Genomic DNA, 17,169 nt, shown 5'->3' on the forward strand with positions numbered 1-17,169 from the left:
GGTAATCTGAAAAGATTCTTCTAAAAACCCCCAAATATATATTTCTGTGTTGTCTTTGCTCATTGTTTGAAAAGAATATTTTCTTTTTTTTTTTTAATATTCTTTATTCTTGCATTACAAAGTAATTGTTTTCATATATAGCTTCTCTGAACATCTATTTAGGCATCTCAGCGGGAACTTTGATATTCTGTGGTGCAGCATCTTGTAGCTGCATTACCCATTGACTTCAGTGGGGTTTGTGGACACTCAGAAGCCTTGGCAATCAGCTTGCTTTTCTCCTACGCTTGGGTTTAGACACCTGATTTTAGAAATGTGTATTCATAAATATGAATACTACTATCTGCCTATGGGGGGTTTTAATGTCTTTGTACAAATCCAGAAATTGAAATGCTGAATTGATTAAATAAATAAATAAATAACTAGAGAGGCCCCGTGTGCGGGATGTGCTCTAAGTACGGCACTGCAATAGCGAGCCCATCCCAGGTGGCAGCGCAGCCGCGGAGACCTGGCGGGGAGTGACAGGAGCCGGCAGATCTGGTCAGGACACGCAGCCTCACGTTCCTGCCCGAGTCGCTTTCCCCACCCCCGCCCCTGCACAACCTCCTATTACCTGACTGAGAAATTAAACCCAAACGTAGAGTAAGTGTTCCGGGGATGCCCAAACGCGGCCGGCTCACGCTTGCTGCTTTCCTGTACCCCCTTGGCGTAACTTTAAGAAGCGGCGCTCAGCCGCTGCCGCAGCTGCCTTTCGCGCTGGCTGGGGACGCCCCGGGCGGGTCCCCCCTCTCCTGCGAGACGCCCACGCCGCTACCTGCGGGGGGAGGCCCGGGGCCGGGGCCGCGCCGCGAGGGCAGGACGCAGCCCCCGCCCCGCAGCCCGCCCGCCTTTAAACGGCGAAGCCCCGCCGCTGTGGCGGCCTTTCCTGAGCCGAGCGCACCGGCCGGGCTCGGTTGGGGTTTTTTAATTTTTTTCTCTCTATTCTTTCCATTGCCTTGTCAACTAACCCCCTCTAGCGCTGAACCGGCCGCATTTGACCTGCGGGCTGCCGGCAGCGGAGAGGCGAGGGGGCGCTTCTCCTCGCCTGCCTCACGCACGCCCCGCACCGCCCCGCACACCCGCTCTCCCCTCAGGAGGGCGGCTGAGGAGGGGCCGCCGCCGCCACCGCTCTAACGGCTATCCCCCCCCCCGCCCCCCCTGCGCGCGCCGGGTCGCCCGCTGGCTGGCGGGGCGCGTGTGCCGGAGCGCCCCCGGCGCGGGGCCGCGCTGGCCTCCCGGCGGACCCGGCACTCGCCGGGCTGGGCGCATCGCAGCGGCCCCGCGGCCGCGCCGAAGGGGGCGATCGCTCCGCGGGCGGCGGGGGAGCGGCGGCACCAAAAAACTGCAGCCGGCTGCGCGGCACGCGAATCAGGAGGGAGCAGCGAACATCACACCAGAGCCGCCTGATTTCTGATTGCTCCGCGGGAGAGGGGAAGAGACAGACCGTGAGAGGGGCGAGCGGCAGAGCCGGGGACGGCGGCGGAGGGGTCGGGGATGCCGCCCCGCAAGTTTCCTTGACGCCTTCGGGAGCGTGAGGAGGCGCCCGGCCCTTCGCCCACCCCCGCCTCAGGAACTCGGCGGCGGGTGCGAGACGCTCCACCGTGGGAAACTGAAGCCCCTCAGCGCTGTCTCCGGCCGGGGATGCGGGGGGACGTGCGACACGGACGGGGGAGGAGGCTGCTCCCGCGGAGGAGACTGCTGAAGCTGCTGGGGGCGCTTCTGCGGGGCTGAAGGTGCCACCGGCCGGAGCCGGCGGAGGGAGCGGGGCGCGACCCTCCCATCCCCCGAAGTTGCCGGCGCTCTCCCGGCTCCCAGCGCCGACACCCATCGCGGCAGGGCGGCAGTGGGGGCTCCCGGCGCCCCCGCCCGCCCGCGCCCTCCGGGCCGCCGCCGTGCCCCGGGACTCCGCTGGTGGATGCGCCCGCCCCGGCCCGGGCAGCCCCCGGCGGCAGTGCACGCAGCCCAGCCCGCCGGGCCGCAGCGGATCCAGCCGGGCCGGCGGGCGGGGGAGCCGCGGCGGCGTTCCCCGCTGGCCTGAAGGAGGACGGGGAGCCTCGGCGGGCCCAGGACGCGGAGCGCTCATCGGGCACCAGCCATGGGGTGTTGTGAGGTGAGGGGATTGCTCTGGAGAGTCGGCCTCTTCCTCCCCCTGCTGACAGCGCGCCCCGCCGCCGCCGGTCACGTCGCCAGCAACCACGGTAAGGGCGGACGGGGGGTGCGGGGCGGGCGGGCTCCCGCCAACTTTCCGGCGGCCGCGGGGTGCGAGGGACCGGCGGGCGGCCGCCGGCGAGGAGGGTGGGGGTCCGCACCTGCGCCCGGCAGCGCCGGCGTCGCCCGGCCCGGGGAAGCGGGGTGGCGGCCGTGGCGGGTGTTGGGGCGCCCAGCGGCTGGGCGCGGTGCTCCCGCCGGCCCCTCTCGGTAGCTCTGCCTCTCCCCGCCGCTGAGGGGGCAGAGGACGTGCGGGGCCGGGCGCGGCGGCCGGTCACCGGCCGGCGGCTACCTCCTCCTCCGCCTGTGCCCGCAACCCCGCAAAAGTTGGGTGTTTGGCGAGAGGGAAGCGGAGGGGCTCTGCTGCCTACCCCCCTCTCCAAGCCGCGTCCCCGAAAGAGGCGAGGTGCCGTCCCCGCCGAGCGGCGGCGGAGGCAGGCAGATAACGCCGGGGCTCGCCCCGGTCCCCCCGAGCGGCCGCGGTTTGTGACTGGGCGGCTGAACAGCAGCAGGTCACTGAAAGTTACCTCCCGCTGAGATGGAGCGGTAGCATCTTTTAACTTGAAATGCGGTTTTAAGGTTAACTTTACTCCTGCCGAACGCAAAGCGTCTTCAGATAGGGCTTGAGAGAGCTCACCGCGCGTTAAGAGAAGCTGCTGCTCGTCAGCGAACTGTTCAAAGGTGCCTGACTGTGCTTAACGTGTAATTTTTACGTGCTATGGTCTGAGTGTCCTTAAAAAAATCCTATTTAAAGTCTTTGTCACAGGTATATGCTCATCAGGTCTTCCTGTTTAATTCTTTAGGTTCTAATGTGTGCTTTTAAGAAAAATGCCTCTAGATTAAGAAAGGAATCATCCTGTTTAGAAAAGTAAAAATAAAAATGCATAGCACATCCAGAGGATATCAAATTTTGTTAAGAAGAACTGAAACACACACCCCACCCCCACCCCCTGCCATAACTGGTTGTGAAACATCATGTTATATGTAATCGAACATCTGGATAGAGCAGAGCATTTCCTTAACTGTTTGTTTAATGTACATCTCTTCTTAAGTTGTGGAGGGTGTAGGATGTATCCATTCCTAAATTAGGAGAGTCTTCCATACTTTTAATATTGTTTTTGTACAATTTAGCTTTCGTGTTATGGGATTTTAGTGTGACATGAGTGAAAATATGGGAACTGAAGGATAGCTCTAAATTTTACTTCTGACAGAAATTATTTTACCCGCTGTTGTAGAAAGGAGCGCTGAAAATGGCTATGGTGGAAAGTAATGATCAGAGAAAACAAACTGCTTGTAGTCATGGGGTACTGTCAAATATATAGTTCGTATATTTTCACACTTCTATTTTACCATCCGTTTTCAGTGTTCATTGTATCTATATGGGTAACAGTAAGAAGAGAGAATAAAACATCTAGAGAATGGAAAAATATGACAGTTCGGCAAGAAATAGCCTGAGCAATCAGGGTCAGTTATGGCAGGGACGTTCCAAGTCTAAGATTATTCCTTTACCTCTTCTACACTAAACCTGATGAATAATTTCAGTTTGTATGTATAACATACAGTCATATCAATGCTGCATTAGGTTTTGCCCTTACTCACGTCTTAGAAGACATCAGATTTTCACAGTAGCACAACAGTTTTCCTTTTATGTGACTCTCATTAGTGCATGCTAATGTCTGCTACATTACCACAAGGCCTAACAAGACACATGAATGCAGTTTAAAAAAAATCTATTTGCATGTGTTACAGAATAACCAAGATACACTGTATGTGTCAAAGGTAAAGAATTTTTATTAAATAATGCAAGTTAGATTAGGTTTCTAAACTAGTATTTGATATTCCTGGAGTTAAATTAGTGATATTGAAATAGTGTTTTAAAAAGCAGGTGAAAAATGGGGTAAATATTACCAAAACAGTTTAGCCCAAAGGAAAGTCTGTCAAGGATGAAGTGGGCTTTTTTGATGACACAACTTTTCAAAACAAGTTCAGGTATTGAGATATTGGCTGCAAAGAGTATTGATGAATTATTTAACTTCTGAATAGCTTCTCTTTCTGCACCTTGTTTCAAAACTTCCAGTAAAGCAAGCTACGTCTTATCTTTGGTACTATCACTGTACCATAAGTCAAATAACAAGTGTTACTCAACAAAACACATGTGAATTGAAAATTTACTGAATTAATACAGGTGCTTCAAAATGCACACCCCATCTGATTAATAAAATGCTAGCAAAAGAGTCTACTTTTAATGATGACTTTCTCTAAATCCAGGAATTGAATGAAACAATAAAGAAGTTGCCCCTTGTGTAAACACTGAAATGTGTAAGTTTAAAATGCCGGTTACTAACATTTGGAATCCCAGCTGTGAAGAATGTTTTGAAATCTTGTGCAGTTAACTGAGAAAAAAAAAAAAATCTCATAAATTTTCATAAGGTAATATTATCAGAATGTACCTCTTGGAAACATGTTTCAATAATTGCTGTTGGGTTTTCACTAATAATTATAAAAATTATAACTTAATTTGGCCTTACTATCTGATATATTTGGTTTTCTGTTTAGTATTAGTACTGATATGTTTGTAAATAAAAATTGCAAAGGAATGCTTTGTTTGGGTTTCCTGATTGTTTGGGGGAAAAGGTGGAAGGGGAATAAGTTTATTAATCCAACTCAGTAAACAAACAGCCCTTCCACTTCATTCTTAATGGTTTATTTCTTGTTATTAAAGAAGGATTTTCAGAGAATTAATATACTGTAGTCTTATAAAGTATTACTACATTAGGATGAATCTTTTTGTTTGTTTTACTCAAACAAAAAGTTTTGGTTTTTTTTTTCATATATGGTTCCAAGACTCTTGGGTTGTCATTCCTCTCGCAGTAAATCAATGCATGGCGTCTTACAGTATCTGTAGCAAGGCAGACACAAACAATACTATTGACAGGGAAGTGAACTTACTTGTTCATCTTAATGGAGTGGTAAGTTCAAAAACAAATTGTGAACATGCCAAGGGTTAGTTTTTACTGCTAAGAAAAACCCTGTAGGTAGGCAAGGCCATGGAGCTGCATAGGAGCAATGTACCACAGCAGCCCGAAACAGAACTGCTTGAAACGTAAGCCTCAATTAATGGTGTAAGGCAAGTGCTTGCATGTTCATCTAAATTTTCATTAGTTGTTCATGACATCCAGTTATGAACAAATTTCCTTATTATGCAAAATTTCAGCCTGTGTTGTAGGCTTGTTGTTTGGTTGCCAGCACACAATGAATTGGGCAATTACTCTCAAACCTAAGAATACAGATAATAGTGTCTGAGCTGTGAACTTCTTTGTGCAAAACACAGATGAGCTTTTAAGATAAAGGTCGCATCAGGTACAGTTTGAAGATATCCTGTGCTAAGCATGCGTACATACATGTATGTTTCCACATATATGTAAACTGGAAAGAATTTTTGTACCCTGACTTCTTTCAAACTGTATCTGCCATTATTTGTCACCAGACAATTCTGAAGTAAACTATAGAACTTGTGGAGTTCATAATGCGTCATGTCTATCAGTGAGCTGTAAAAAGAAGTTGTTGCTTTTTCAGTTTCCAGGTGTCGATACATCTTGTCAGGTTATGCAAGGTTCGTCTTTTTATGCTTCCTTCTAAAAGGCACCTGTATTCATTTTCTTTCTCATACAAAAAAAAAAAAAATTGAGGTAAGAAATAATATTCAGTTCCAAAAATTCGTATTGCCTTTATTTTCACAATAATTACACTTGATATAAATCGGGTAGGTCAAAGTAGGTAATAAAGCTTTTTGGTTCTGGTATTAAATGCTCAGACAGATTACTAATGACCTTGAGTTATTCATCAGTTCAAAGAAGTTGGCTTATTTTTATTCACATATTTATTTTTACTTAAGTGCAATCCATCAGAGATAAGCACTCTTTCTGAATACAGCACTCAGAATTTTCCTGTAGCAATAAGGAGACTAAGGACTAACTGTCTGTAGAGACTGAACCCCTCCCTGGATGAGACTGATGTTGTACTGCTAGAGGATACCTCTTACATTGAGAACTTAAGGTACTGTGAAGAAGGCTGTGCTGCTGCCTGTATTGTATTTACTTGTCCAGCTAGCATGTTTTGTGAGCATTTGCATCATAATAGAAAAATGAGAAAAATAAATAAACCCATTGCAGTAGAAGCATGCCATTCCCTTGAGCAAAATCATATTTTAGTCTCAATCTATTAAGAAATTTTTAATAATATTTTTACCTGTGTGTCCTACACCCATATAGACTTGAGTGATAATGAAGACTTTGGAACCTCTGCAGTTGTAGATATGCATGAAATGACTTGTTATCCAAAAGCCTCAGTTTATATGCTGTAAGTACGGGATGAACAGATTTGCAATTAATGCTTCATGATATATTCCTGGCGTTGCATTTGGCAGTACTGAGTGCTGTTTGGATATTTTGTTAATTTGTTTTGGACAAACAAGAATGATTGGTATGGAAATATTAAAAAATTTATAGCTTAAGCAGACATAGGTTAAAACCAAGTCAGTACAGTAGTTCCCATGAAAACACCGCAGAGGAACTAAAGTGTTTCCAAAAGTATACAACTTGGTCTTGCTGAGAAAGAAGACAAGCCAAAATTTAAGCTAAATGTTATAAGGAAGTATAGAAAAATAAACTGAAGAGACTAGTTGACAGTTAAGGAGCAATGGTTTTTCCATCTCATGATTTATTCAGGGATCAGTGTTTTCAGTTTCAGCCAGCATCTTGCCTGTGTTGGGGAACAAGCCAGCACAGATCCTAGAAACCAGAATGACTCCAGTGCAGAGGGGATGACTGTCCTGCATCTGCCTGCTCCTCTGAGGTCCTTTTCACAGCGTCTGCTGCTGGCTGCTCTCAAACTGGCCTTCAGTATTGCATCCAATATACCTTGGGTTTGATCCAGAATGACCATTCTTATTCTCCTATGAATTTAACAGTTAATTTTTTTACTTGACAAAAGAAGTGTTGTCTGGCCAATAGTTTACAAATGAGAGAAGAAAAAAGCATGCACGAAATTCAGGTTTTTCTTGTGGAGATCTCATCTGTGTTTCCAGGTACATATCTTTAGATCTAAGTAGTTAGATCTAAACTCTACTTGAGAATTGTTGGGGTTTTTAGGGTATCTAATGTTAGACTTTTGACTTGAGAATTTTAGAAAAGTCTAAAAGTTCAGTAAATGGTTTGTCAGTAAGATATAGAGTAAGTTAATATCCAATTTATTGGCTGCTTTTTTTTTTTTTAAACTAAAAGCCTAACATTTTAAAATATCTTTTAACTGATTAACGATATTTAGAAACTGATATGTATGTGCAATATGAGAAGCATTTTATTCTTCTTCTATCCAAATATAACATGGCTATGTTGGGAGATATTCTTATTCCAGCGTGTGTGTAAACATCAGGATCACTGGATTTCTTTGACCTGACATTGATACAAAGAAGAGGCTGGCCTTTTGTTTGTTATGCCTGTTAACATACTAAACTCTGTGACAGAGCGAGAGAATGGTAAATAGTATGGAAATAGACAAGTAGGGAAAGAAATGATTTGTCCAAAATCTATCCTGACCTCTGGGAACCATATTAACATGCAGGAGAGGTCAACAAAATACTGTCTATTGTGAATAATACATCTTCAGAAGCTGGTTTTGAAGTTGTAAATGATATGCCAATCTTTATGATAAGATGTTGGAACTGAGAATTACTACTGAAAAGAAGATTTCTCTTACGTGATAAAAACATGAAATTGTTTGCAGGATTTCTTTCTGGTCTATACAAATCAACTTATTCAACTTTATGAGAAAATGATTCCCCAGATCTTTCTCTTAGTTTACTTTCTAATTGTTGAGTGCCCCTTCCTTATAATTTTTCATTTTGTGAACATTTATGTTGGCAACTTATGTAAAATTCAGGATTTTTCTAGTAATGTTTGGGTTTTTTTCTTACTTGGAACAGGTTTGCGTGACCTGTTAAAAACCTAAAGAGATATATATAGTTTATTATTATTATTTTTAGGGTATTTAAAATGCATTTGTAAACAGTTCTTTGCATTTCTGTCCTTATTCCTCAAAGTAATCATAACTCATCTTCTGTTGTAATGATGCCAGAATATTTCCAGACCATACAAAATTTAACAGTGAAATTATCTTTATCTGTTTCTTTCTCTTGTAATCCTTTTAGTCTTCCAGTCTAGCACTTATTCCAGCAATCCTTATACTAGTTCCTAGAATGCTTCCATTATCAATCTCGCAACATTTTTTTTTATTTTTAAATTTTAATTTTTTTTAAAATCTCGCAACATTTTTTTTTTTTAGCCTGTTGATCATTTCCACATCTAAGAATAAAATAGGTAGGCATTAAAAAAATAAGGTAATAGGCAGACATTAAAGAGAAGTCTCTTGAATTAATCCGGCATCCATTTGTAACGTAAGTAATAATTTTAACATGTTACAGAACACAGCTTAGAGATCAATCTTGCTTTTAAATCAACTGCATGTTTTATATGGGTTTCTGAAGCTTGCTAATCCATTGTATTAAAAACCAACAACCCCAAACCGTCCCAACAAAACCCAACCCAAACCCTCCTAGTTTTTCCTAGTCAGTAGGAAAATTTTGCTGATTTAAGTCTCACCCTCAACATAATACTGTATGTTAGCATTTCCATCACTTATTATCTTGGATCTCTGCATTTGGACTAAATTCTATCATCCTATTAAAAAAAACCTATAAAGATGCTGAATACCTTGATAATGGTGATAATTTAATAAGTAGAAATTTATTAATTTTAACCAATGGAGGTTTTTTTATGATGCTTTAGATACTTTTATAGATAATAAAAAACTCACCACCCAAACAATGCATGGTTGGTTTTTGTTCCCCTGGTTGATGATACCGTACAAATAGTTTTCTGCTCTTTAAGCAATTGTTTTACAGTATGCCATAGTATGCCTCAGCCTTTAAGCCAGCAGATACTATCACTTTGTTTTATGAATCTATTCACATTCTAAACACCTAAAGCCCCAATAATTATTATGTGTATTTAAAAAAAATTAGGGGTGTTATTGATCTTTAAACTAAGACTAGATTTAAAAAAATGCTGTAATATTCTTGACATTTCTTTTGACGTAGGGTCAGTTTTTTAAAATTAAAAAAATATTTATTTTATGAGGAAATTATATTTAGATTGAAATTAAAATTTCCTTTCCGTAGAATAATCTGAGGACTTTGTACTTTGTACAAATGTACTTTGTCTAAAAAGTACAAAAAAGTATAAAAAGGTGAAATTCACATTTAACAATTCTGAAATATTGATTCAAAACCCTAGAAACATTTCATCATTAAAAAATGATAATGATATAACACAACATAGAATAAACTGTATGAATGCCAAACAGACTTGAAACAAGGTGAATCAAAATAAAATAAAGAGCTTTAGACTTGAATCTTTTTCCTGAAAATCTGTAAGGAATAGGATGTTATAAAATCTGTTCTTAAATGATCCCAATGTTTTCAAGCTTTTATCTCTAACTCGCCCTAACACTTCTCTGCCAAACCCCACATCTTGTTTCAAAGTTCTGTGTTCCTGTGATGTGTCTTTATGCAAAGAAGGCGACAAACTGAAAATTTGAGGAAAGGTTAAATCCTGATTTTGTTTGTATTACCCACCAGAGAAGGCCATGCTTCATTCACTTGTTCACCAGCTTCATGACCCTTAACATGTCCTTAACTGTGGTGTTAATGGTGCTTGAATGAGCGGGGACTGGTGCAACAGAGAAGCCCATGCATGCTCACCGAGATGCTGCCATAGGAGGTGTATGACCAGGGCTGGCCTCTACCCACGGATCTCTGTTCCTTGTGCCAGTTGCTTCTGTACAAAACAGTCCCAGCATAAGAAACATGGAAAAGGTCTTCCTTCTCCTTTCACCTGCTTTCCTTGTTTCTCTTGCACTGTCCCCATGTTGTATGTGTTCATACTTTAAGATTCTACATGAAGTCTCTAGAGAAACAATTTAAAGATGTTATACTCTTTATTTCAATAGAAATTCTTGGTTTGTGTTTAGCTAGATTTGAAAGAAGCTGATAGAGTTTTTTCCTCTTGAAAGATGTGGTTTCATTGGTTCGAAGTTGACTGAACTCCAGACAGTCTTTAAAGGTGTCTACTGTTTGTTGACAGGTTCTCCAAAAAGAATAATTCTAGATTAACGAAGGCAAGATGCGCAGGAGCTCCTTATAGGTCAGTGCGGCTCTGTTGGATAGCATAGGCAATACTAATGTGAGAAGCACTAACATAAGCATAGCAATGCAGAGTGAACTTTTTAATATACAGACATCTTAACTGCATTTGTAATATGGCATTCCTTCTTGCCAACAGGTTTTTTAAATTATACAGGTTTTAACTTAGAATAAAATCAATGCTGTGTCACTTCTATGCAAAAAGAAAGGTGGACAGTAGGCACCATCTGTAACAAACCACTGTGAAGGTACGCACACAGAATGAGGACATAGTAAAAGGTGTATTTACTGGGAGCTCTACCGTCTCAATCCATTTAATGGCTTCTGTACCTAGAACAAAAGGGGAAAAGTCACATATAGCAAACAGTATCATTGATGCATGTGATGAGTGATTTGTCTTGGCTGGGGACCCTTGGTTAGAGTGCACTTGCTGCTATAATTTGTATTCTCTGGCTGCTGGTTGCTTCTTAGCTTAAAATAAAGGAATAAAAGAATGAATTAGAAAGCATTCCATAAAATAATGCACTAGCATTTTAATCCTGGTAAAAGTGATTTTGCCTCCGAAATTTCCCAGGCCAGTTTTCCCAGTACATTCCAGCTGCTGGTTTAAAATCAAATTTTATAGGAAAGATTCTGCTAAAATTTAAAATTAAATTGTTCAAATATATTTTGGACATATTAAAAAAAAAAAAGTGAAAGGAGACCTAGCCATTTTTTCTGTACTACTTTCATTCTTTGTGGCTGGAAATTGATTACATGAAAAGCATTTGGATGAGGGGTTCATATTTCTAAGTGTGGTTTGAATCCAGCACTTTCTGCTAAACAAAGTGGGACCATATAAAATTGCATAGTCCTTCATACTCTGTTGTGTCTGGCTGCTGAAGATCTTTGAAGGGGAAAGTAAGGGAAATGTAAAACCTTTGTCTCTGTTAGATTGCTTTTGTTTGTATTGCTGAAGTTGCTAAACACTCACATGCCAGAATGATACAGCAGGAACACCCACTCAGAGGGTTATGCTAGATTTAATCATTCACTTTAGTGGACTTTATTTCTTAGAGGAACATTTAATTTAGGTAAATATGAATACTGTTAGTATTTAGGAATGAAGAAATATGATGAGAGGTGTGGCATACATGAGCTTCTTAGCCAAACTCGCTGTCAGACTGCCGTCAGATGCAATGGAAACCCAAACTCTGTTGCTGTTGAGACAACAGTAGGAATGTTTTCCCTGTGATTTTGGTATATGATAAAAAACATTAAACTACAGATTTCCAGACCAAGAATTTCAGAAAGAATTAGCTTAATTTGCTGCTTTAAAAAATATAGAGAAGCATCTCATGCTAATGGTAAGAATTTACCTTTGTAAAATGGTGTATATTGGAAGTAATAAAGATGTGTTGTACTCAAAGGAAGAGAAATGATTGTGTACACTGTGCAAAGAAAAAGGGTCTTCTAGAGAGAGGTGTTGTGTAAAACCTGCTTCTGAAGAAATCTGGGATTGTAAAAGTCAACCAGGAAATCAGATGGTATTCCATGTCATGTTAATCGTTCCTCTTGATACAGCTGAATATAATGATATTATCATATGCTCCATTTTTCTATAGGCTATCTAAAGGGCATCTCATCTAGTGTAGAGAAATGAATGCTGGTGGTTGGAAGGAGTTTAACATTTCTTGTTGCTGTTGTTTAATACATGGCTCTCTGCAAATACTAGGCTGCACGCAGAGTTATTTTTTTCAGTGTTGGATCTCTTCAAAACTATTATTTTTCACGATATTCTTTCGAGCAAGCCTTCTCTGTCTTCATAGCCACTGAACTAAGGAGAACAGATAAAGGCCAAAGCTTTTAGCTTAGGTGACCAATTTGTGACACCCACTGCATATTCCAAGGAATTAGTTTTTCATGTGCTCAGAGGTAGGTGGCAGAGGTAGATATAACACCTTGGTAGATAGTGTAGATAAACTCATTGTTATTTTTTTTTCTTCTTGTACATAACTAATTTGTTCTCTGCTAGGAACATTTTGTTCCTATTTTAAAAATCCATGATATATGAAACTCAGTTTGTCGAAATGTTGAGTGCAGATGAAGTAGATTGGTACCACATAAATTAAAGATCTGAAACTTTTTGCCATTTTGTGTACTTGGTCTCTTAACAGCCTTCCTGAGGTCAAGGCCTCAGTCCCGCAGCAGATGCTTTGGCCAGCTGGCTCATGGTGCTGTTTGACTCCCACAATACTGGGAACCAGCATCTTTGATGTAGCCTCTGAGCCATAGTGACTATGTCAGTTCTGGCCCTTCCTTAACTTTTATGTGTGGGACTTGCTAATCCCATTAGTGTAAAAATGTATACAAAATAATGTATGTATACAAAATAATAATGTAATACAAAAATTCCTTTCCTACTGCAATTTTTATATTTTAAAGAGTTCATTTTTTCTCTCCCTCTTCACATATCATTCACACAGGATGATGGTTTATTCACATTGACAGTGTAATCATCTACTAAATGAACTGAATTACTTAAGACAAGAGAGATGCCATCTTCCATGGCATAAGTGTTAGAGAGTAATGAAGGCGTGCACCTTGTCAGTAGGTCGTGTTAAGCAGCAAAGGAGTTTTGAAACTTGCAAGTAAAATAGGCTTGTTTTCAGGTTAGGCACCAGGGTTGTCCTCTCTAGGTTGCATAAGAGCTCTACTGGTCATGACCGCCCATTCTGTGGCTCGTTTTATCACTTCAATTGTCCTTTCCTTTCTTTCCTCTTTTTACCTTTCTTAACCTTATTCTTCTGCTAGATGGCTTCTGTCCATCAGCGCCCACAGTCTCCTTTTTTGGGTTTTTTTGTTTGGTTGGTTTGTTTTGTTTGTTTTTCGTGATTCCATTCCTCATTTTGCTGCATTTGATTTGGGAGGTTTTTCTTCCTTGTCCTTCCGCTCTATGTGAGCTCTGAATGAGATGAGAGAATACTAATATAAACTTTCTGTACTTGTTGACTTGGAAGCCAGAAAATACACCGAAAGGACCATCTTGTGCAGCCTTGCAATCTTAGTGTGGAGTATGCTTAGATGCTCTGTGGTAACAGTGTCAGCACAGTCAGATTGAATGTCTGTTCAAGATGGAATGCACTAAGCATGGATAAGCTTTGGCAGTGCCAAAATTTCAAATTGCTATAGAGAACATGTTCAGCTTGGGTAAATGAGAACTTACAGCAAAGGACATCGGTGAATGTCTATTACGATGCTTTAAATCACAGAAATGCTAGTGTTATTTAAGTAAAGATACAAAACATATTTTCCCTTGTTTTGCTCTTGGAAATGTTTGAACAGTTTTGTTTGAAGTGGACTTCTACAAAAAAATTCAAGCATAGGGTTTGATATGGAATATTTTAGTTTGTAAAATGTTGAAAAGGCAAAAACTGTGTTGTAAGATGAGAGAGTTAAGTTACATGAGCCATAACCACAGTTAGAATGGAGGTCATACTTGTAGCTAGTTTCCCATTTTCATGGCACACCTGTACCTGTTGTTACCACGGTACATCAAAAGTTCCCGTAATGCTTAGCCTATTCACTTTACTGCTAATAGTTTTCCTTACTAATTTTGTAACAAGTAGTTTTGATTTTAAGTAATGTCCTGAAGCCTTAGCATTAGTGGGTTTCCATCATGTTAGAGCAAATTAGGAAATTATTTTAATAGCTATAGTTCGATAGATGTATTTTATATTTGAAAGGTGTGCCTCAAGAAATAAAAGCTGATTGAATTTGGTGCCACAGATGGATATTTTGAAAACAAAAAAGAAAATCAATAATAGATTCAGCTTGGTTAGATGTTGACATTTAGAACTGTACATAGATAATGTTAAAATTTACTGACAACAAGCAGTCTTCTTCCTGATTTGCATTCATACCTCCATTCTTGGTTCAGGTGGATCATGGCACATCCATTGTAAAGGTTAATGAACAAATTACCATATAGCTCATCTGATTTTTTGGACTTTAACCTGGAGGACTGAATGTTTTATAATCTAGTTTGTCTTATATGGAACCTAATTTGTTTAATTTTTTTATATGAAATTCTCAATTGCTTGAATGTTTAGATGAGTCCAAAATAATTTATGAACTGATTTTCTGTCCTACCTTCCTCCGTACACTTGTTTTACTGTGCTGCAATTTAAGCATAGTTGTACCTGACTTGCATTCTTTTTAAGGGAGAAGAATGAGGATCATGGTCTTTAGTTACTTCCTTTCCATTTAATAAATATATCAAACAGTGATGCTAATATAGAGCATTGTTTCTTCTTGCTACGTAGTTTTTATCGACAATATCTAGCTGTTTATTCCTATTATTTCATTTTGCCTCCTAGTCAATTTTTAATGTAGAACAGTACTTTTACCTTTCTCAACAGGATTACCAAATTGATCTTTTCACCCAATTGGCCTTTGCAAAAATTCAAGCCTTTTGCAGTTCATAACTAAAAGTGACTGAAAAATCCCAAGAGATTGTTTAACCTTGCCTCTCTGCCTTTCAATTCCAATATATACCTTTTTCTTTTACAAATAATAGTTTGGAAAATAACTGTGTGTTGTTATTACTGCTCAAGAAGTGAAGATTCTTTGGTATCTGCACTTTTTTGTATTTTTGATTTAAACCCCACTTTTGCAGTTTGAAGGAATCACTTCCTTGGCAGCAGAGTACACCCTCAGCAAGTTTGCTGATGACATAAAACTGAGCAGGTGATATGCTAGAGGGTCGTGCTGCCATCCAGAGGAACCTTGACAAGCTGGAGAAATGGACTGACAGGAACTTCATGAAGTTCATTAAAGGGAAGTGCCAAGTTCTCCACATGGGGAGGACTAACCCCATGCACTAATATATGCTAGGGACCACCCAGCTGGAAAGCAGCTTGGCAGAAAAGGACATGGATGAGGACACCAAGGCTGCATTAGGCAAAGTATTGCCAGCATGTCAAGGGAGGTGATCCTTCCCCTCTACTCAGCACTGGTGAGGCCACACCTGGAGTGGTATGTCCAGTTTTGGGCTCCTCAGTACAGGAGAGACAGGGACATACTGGAGAGAGTCCAGCAAAGGGACACGAAGGTGATGAAGGGACTGGAGCATCTCTCCTATGAGGAAAGGCTGAGAGAGCTGGGACTGTTTAGCCTAGAGAAGAGAAGGCTTGGGGGAGTCTTATCAATGTACATAAATATCTTAAGGAAGGGTACAAAGAAGACAGGGCCAGGTTCTTCTCAGTGGTGCCCAGTGACAGGAGCAGAGGCAATGGGCACAAACTGAGACACAGGAGGTGCCATCTGAACATCAGGAAACACTTTTTTGTGGTTTGAGAATACCCCACTGTGAGGGTGACTGAGCATTGGCACAGGTTGCCCAAGGAGGTTTTGGAGTCTCCCACACTGGAGATACTCAGAAGCTGTCTCAATACAGTCCTGGGCAACCTGCTCTACGTGGCCCTGGTTGAGCAGGGAGGATTGGAGAAGATGACCTCCAGACATCCCTTCCAGCTTCAACCATTTTGTGAATCAGCAAAACACATCACTAAGCAATCTGAATTTTAGCTATGAATGTTCCTGTTTCACTCAGGCTTGTCTCTTCCTAGCCCCAACAATTTCTGGAGTGAATTCTAAGCTTTCCATTACATTTAATTAAAGGACTTGGACAGGAGAAGAACGCCTATGGAGGAAGAAAGTAACCTGATTGGAAATTGAGAGAGGGTTAAATGTTTTTCTTGGACTTGTAATTCTGTAATGATTTAGAAAAAGCCCAAATAATAGTATGTTTGTATTTTTCATGCATTTTGTTCTCTTCATCCTTGTGTGTGAACTGGAATAGGTGGATGCATACCATTTTGATTGATAAATAATATCAGGATCAAAATCTGCATTGGTAAAAATGAAGCTGTGATAATTAATGTTCTCCCAGATATTTCTGCACTATGACACATTCTGTAGGATCATTTCAAGAGGAATCAGTTGGGACATAATTGTACTAGGCACTGTTAAAGTGTGCAGATTCAAGAGAAACAAGCTTGTGTGTCAATGAAAGGCACAGTGACTTTCTTAAAGGGAGGTGTAGGAAAGGACAGCTGGACCATTTGTCTATCAGAGCAGAAAACCAAGACCAAAGCTAGAGAGATAATAATCACATAATGAATATACATGCTATATAGTAATTTTATTGCTGTAAGGCAATGCCTCGGAGAAACACAATGGCTTCTAGATTAGATGTGACTGAAGAAGGTATCACAAGGCACACCACAGAGAATGTTTTATAACATCCAGTATACTATAATGATGCCAAGCCAAGGTTGGTGATAGAAATCAAATGCACGTACCAGTAGGTTTTAATAAACCCCAACTTCCAAATATTGTGAGTTAGAGTCAGAAGTGGAGCCTGAAGTAGAGTTCTTTTTATTTCTTTTTGTCTTGCAAAATGTAGTAAATGCTTTCAAACTTTTCCATCCATCCAGAGATAAAAAACCAAGGTTCTTGGGTAATAGCCCACTACAGCTGCTGTTTTCTGAGAAAATCACTAAATCACGACTTGCGACTTGGTTGCATTTATATAGATCCTGGTCATTTTCCTTGTTTTCTTTCTTTAGACTGTCAGTATTATTTCCACGTTATTTGAATAAAAGTGAAATGTGGCCTTTTGA

The 17,169-nt window shown here is 41.2% G+C and overlaps 1 protein-coding gene across 8 annotated transcripts in view; it reads left to right on the plus strand.

Moving 5' to 3' along the window:
- Nucleotides 1-1,173: 1,173 nt before the first annotated feature.
- Nucleotides 1,174-17,169, plus strand: part of EPHA6 (EPH receptor A6) — a 511,564-nt gene continuing 495,568 nt past the window's right edge. For 2 of the 8 annotated variants that reach the window (XM_075768276.1, XM_075768293.1), the window contains exon 1: nucleotides 1,174-2,234. In XM_075768276.1, the coding sequence (XP_075624391.1) occupies nucleotides 2,132-2,234 (103 nt within the window). In that variant the 5' untranslated portion in view covers nucleotides 1,174-2,131. The remainder of the gene's footprint in view (nucleotides 2,235-17,169) is intronic. The other 6 variants (XM_075768260.1, XM_075768301.1, XM_075768333.1 and 3 more) reach the window with 5 other exon arrangements.

Source organism: Balearica regulorum, chromosome 1 (assembly GCF_011004875.1).
Source record: "Balearica regulorum gibbericeps isolate bBalReg1 chromosome 1, bBalReg1.pri, whole genome shotgun sequence".
Lineage (NCBI taxonomy): Eukaryota > Metazoa > Chordata > Aves > Gruiformes > Gruidae > Balearica > Balearica regulorum.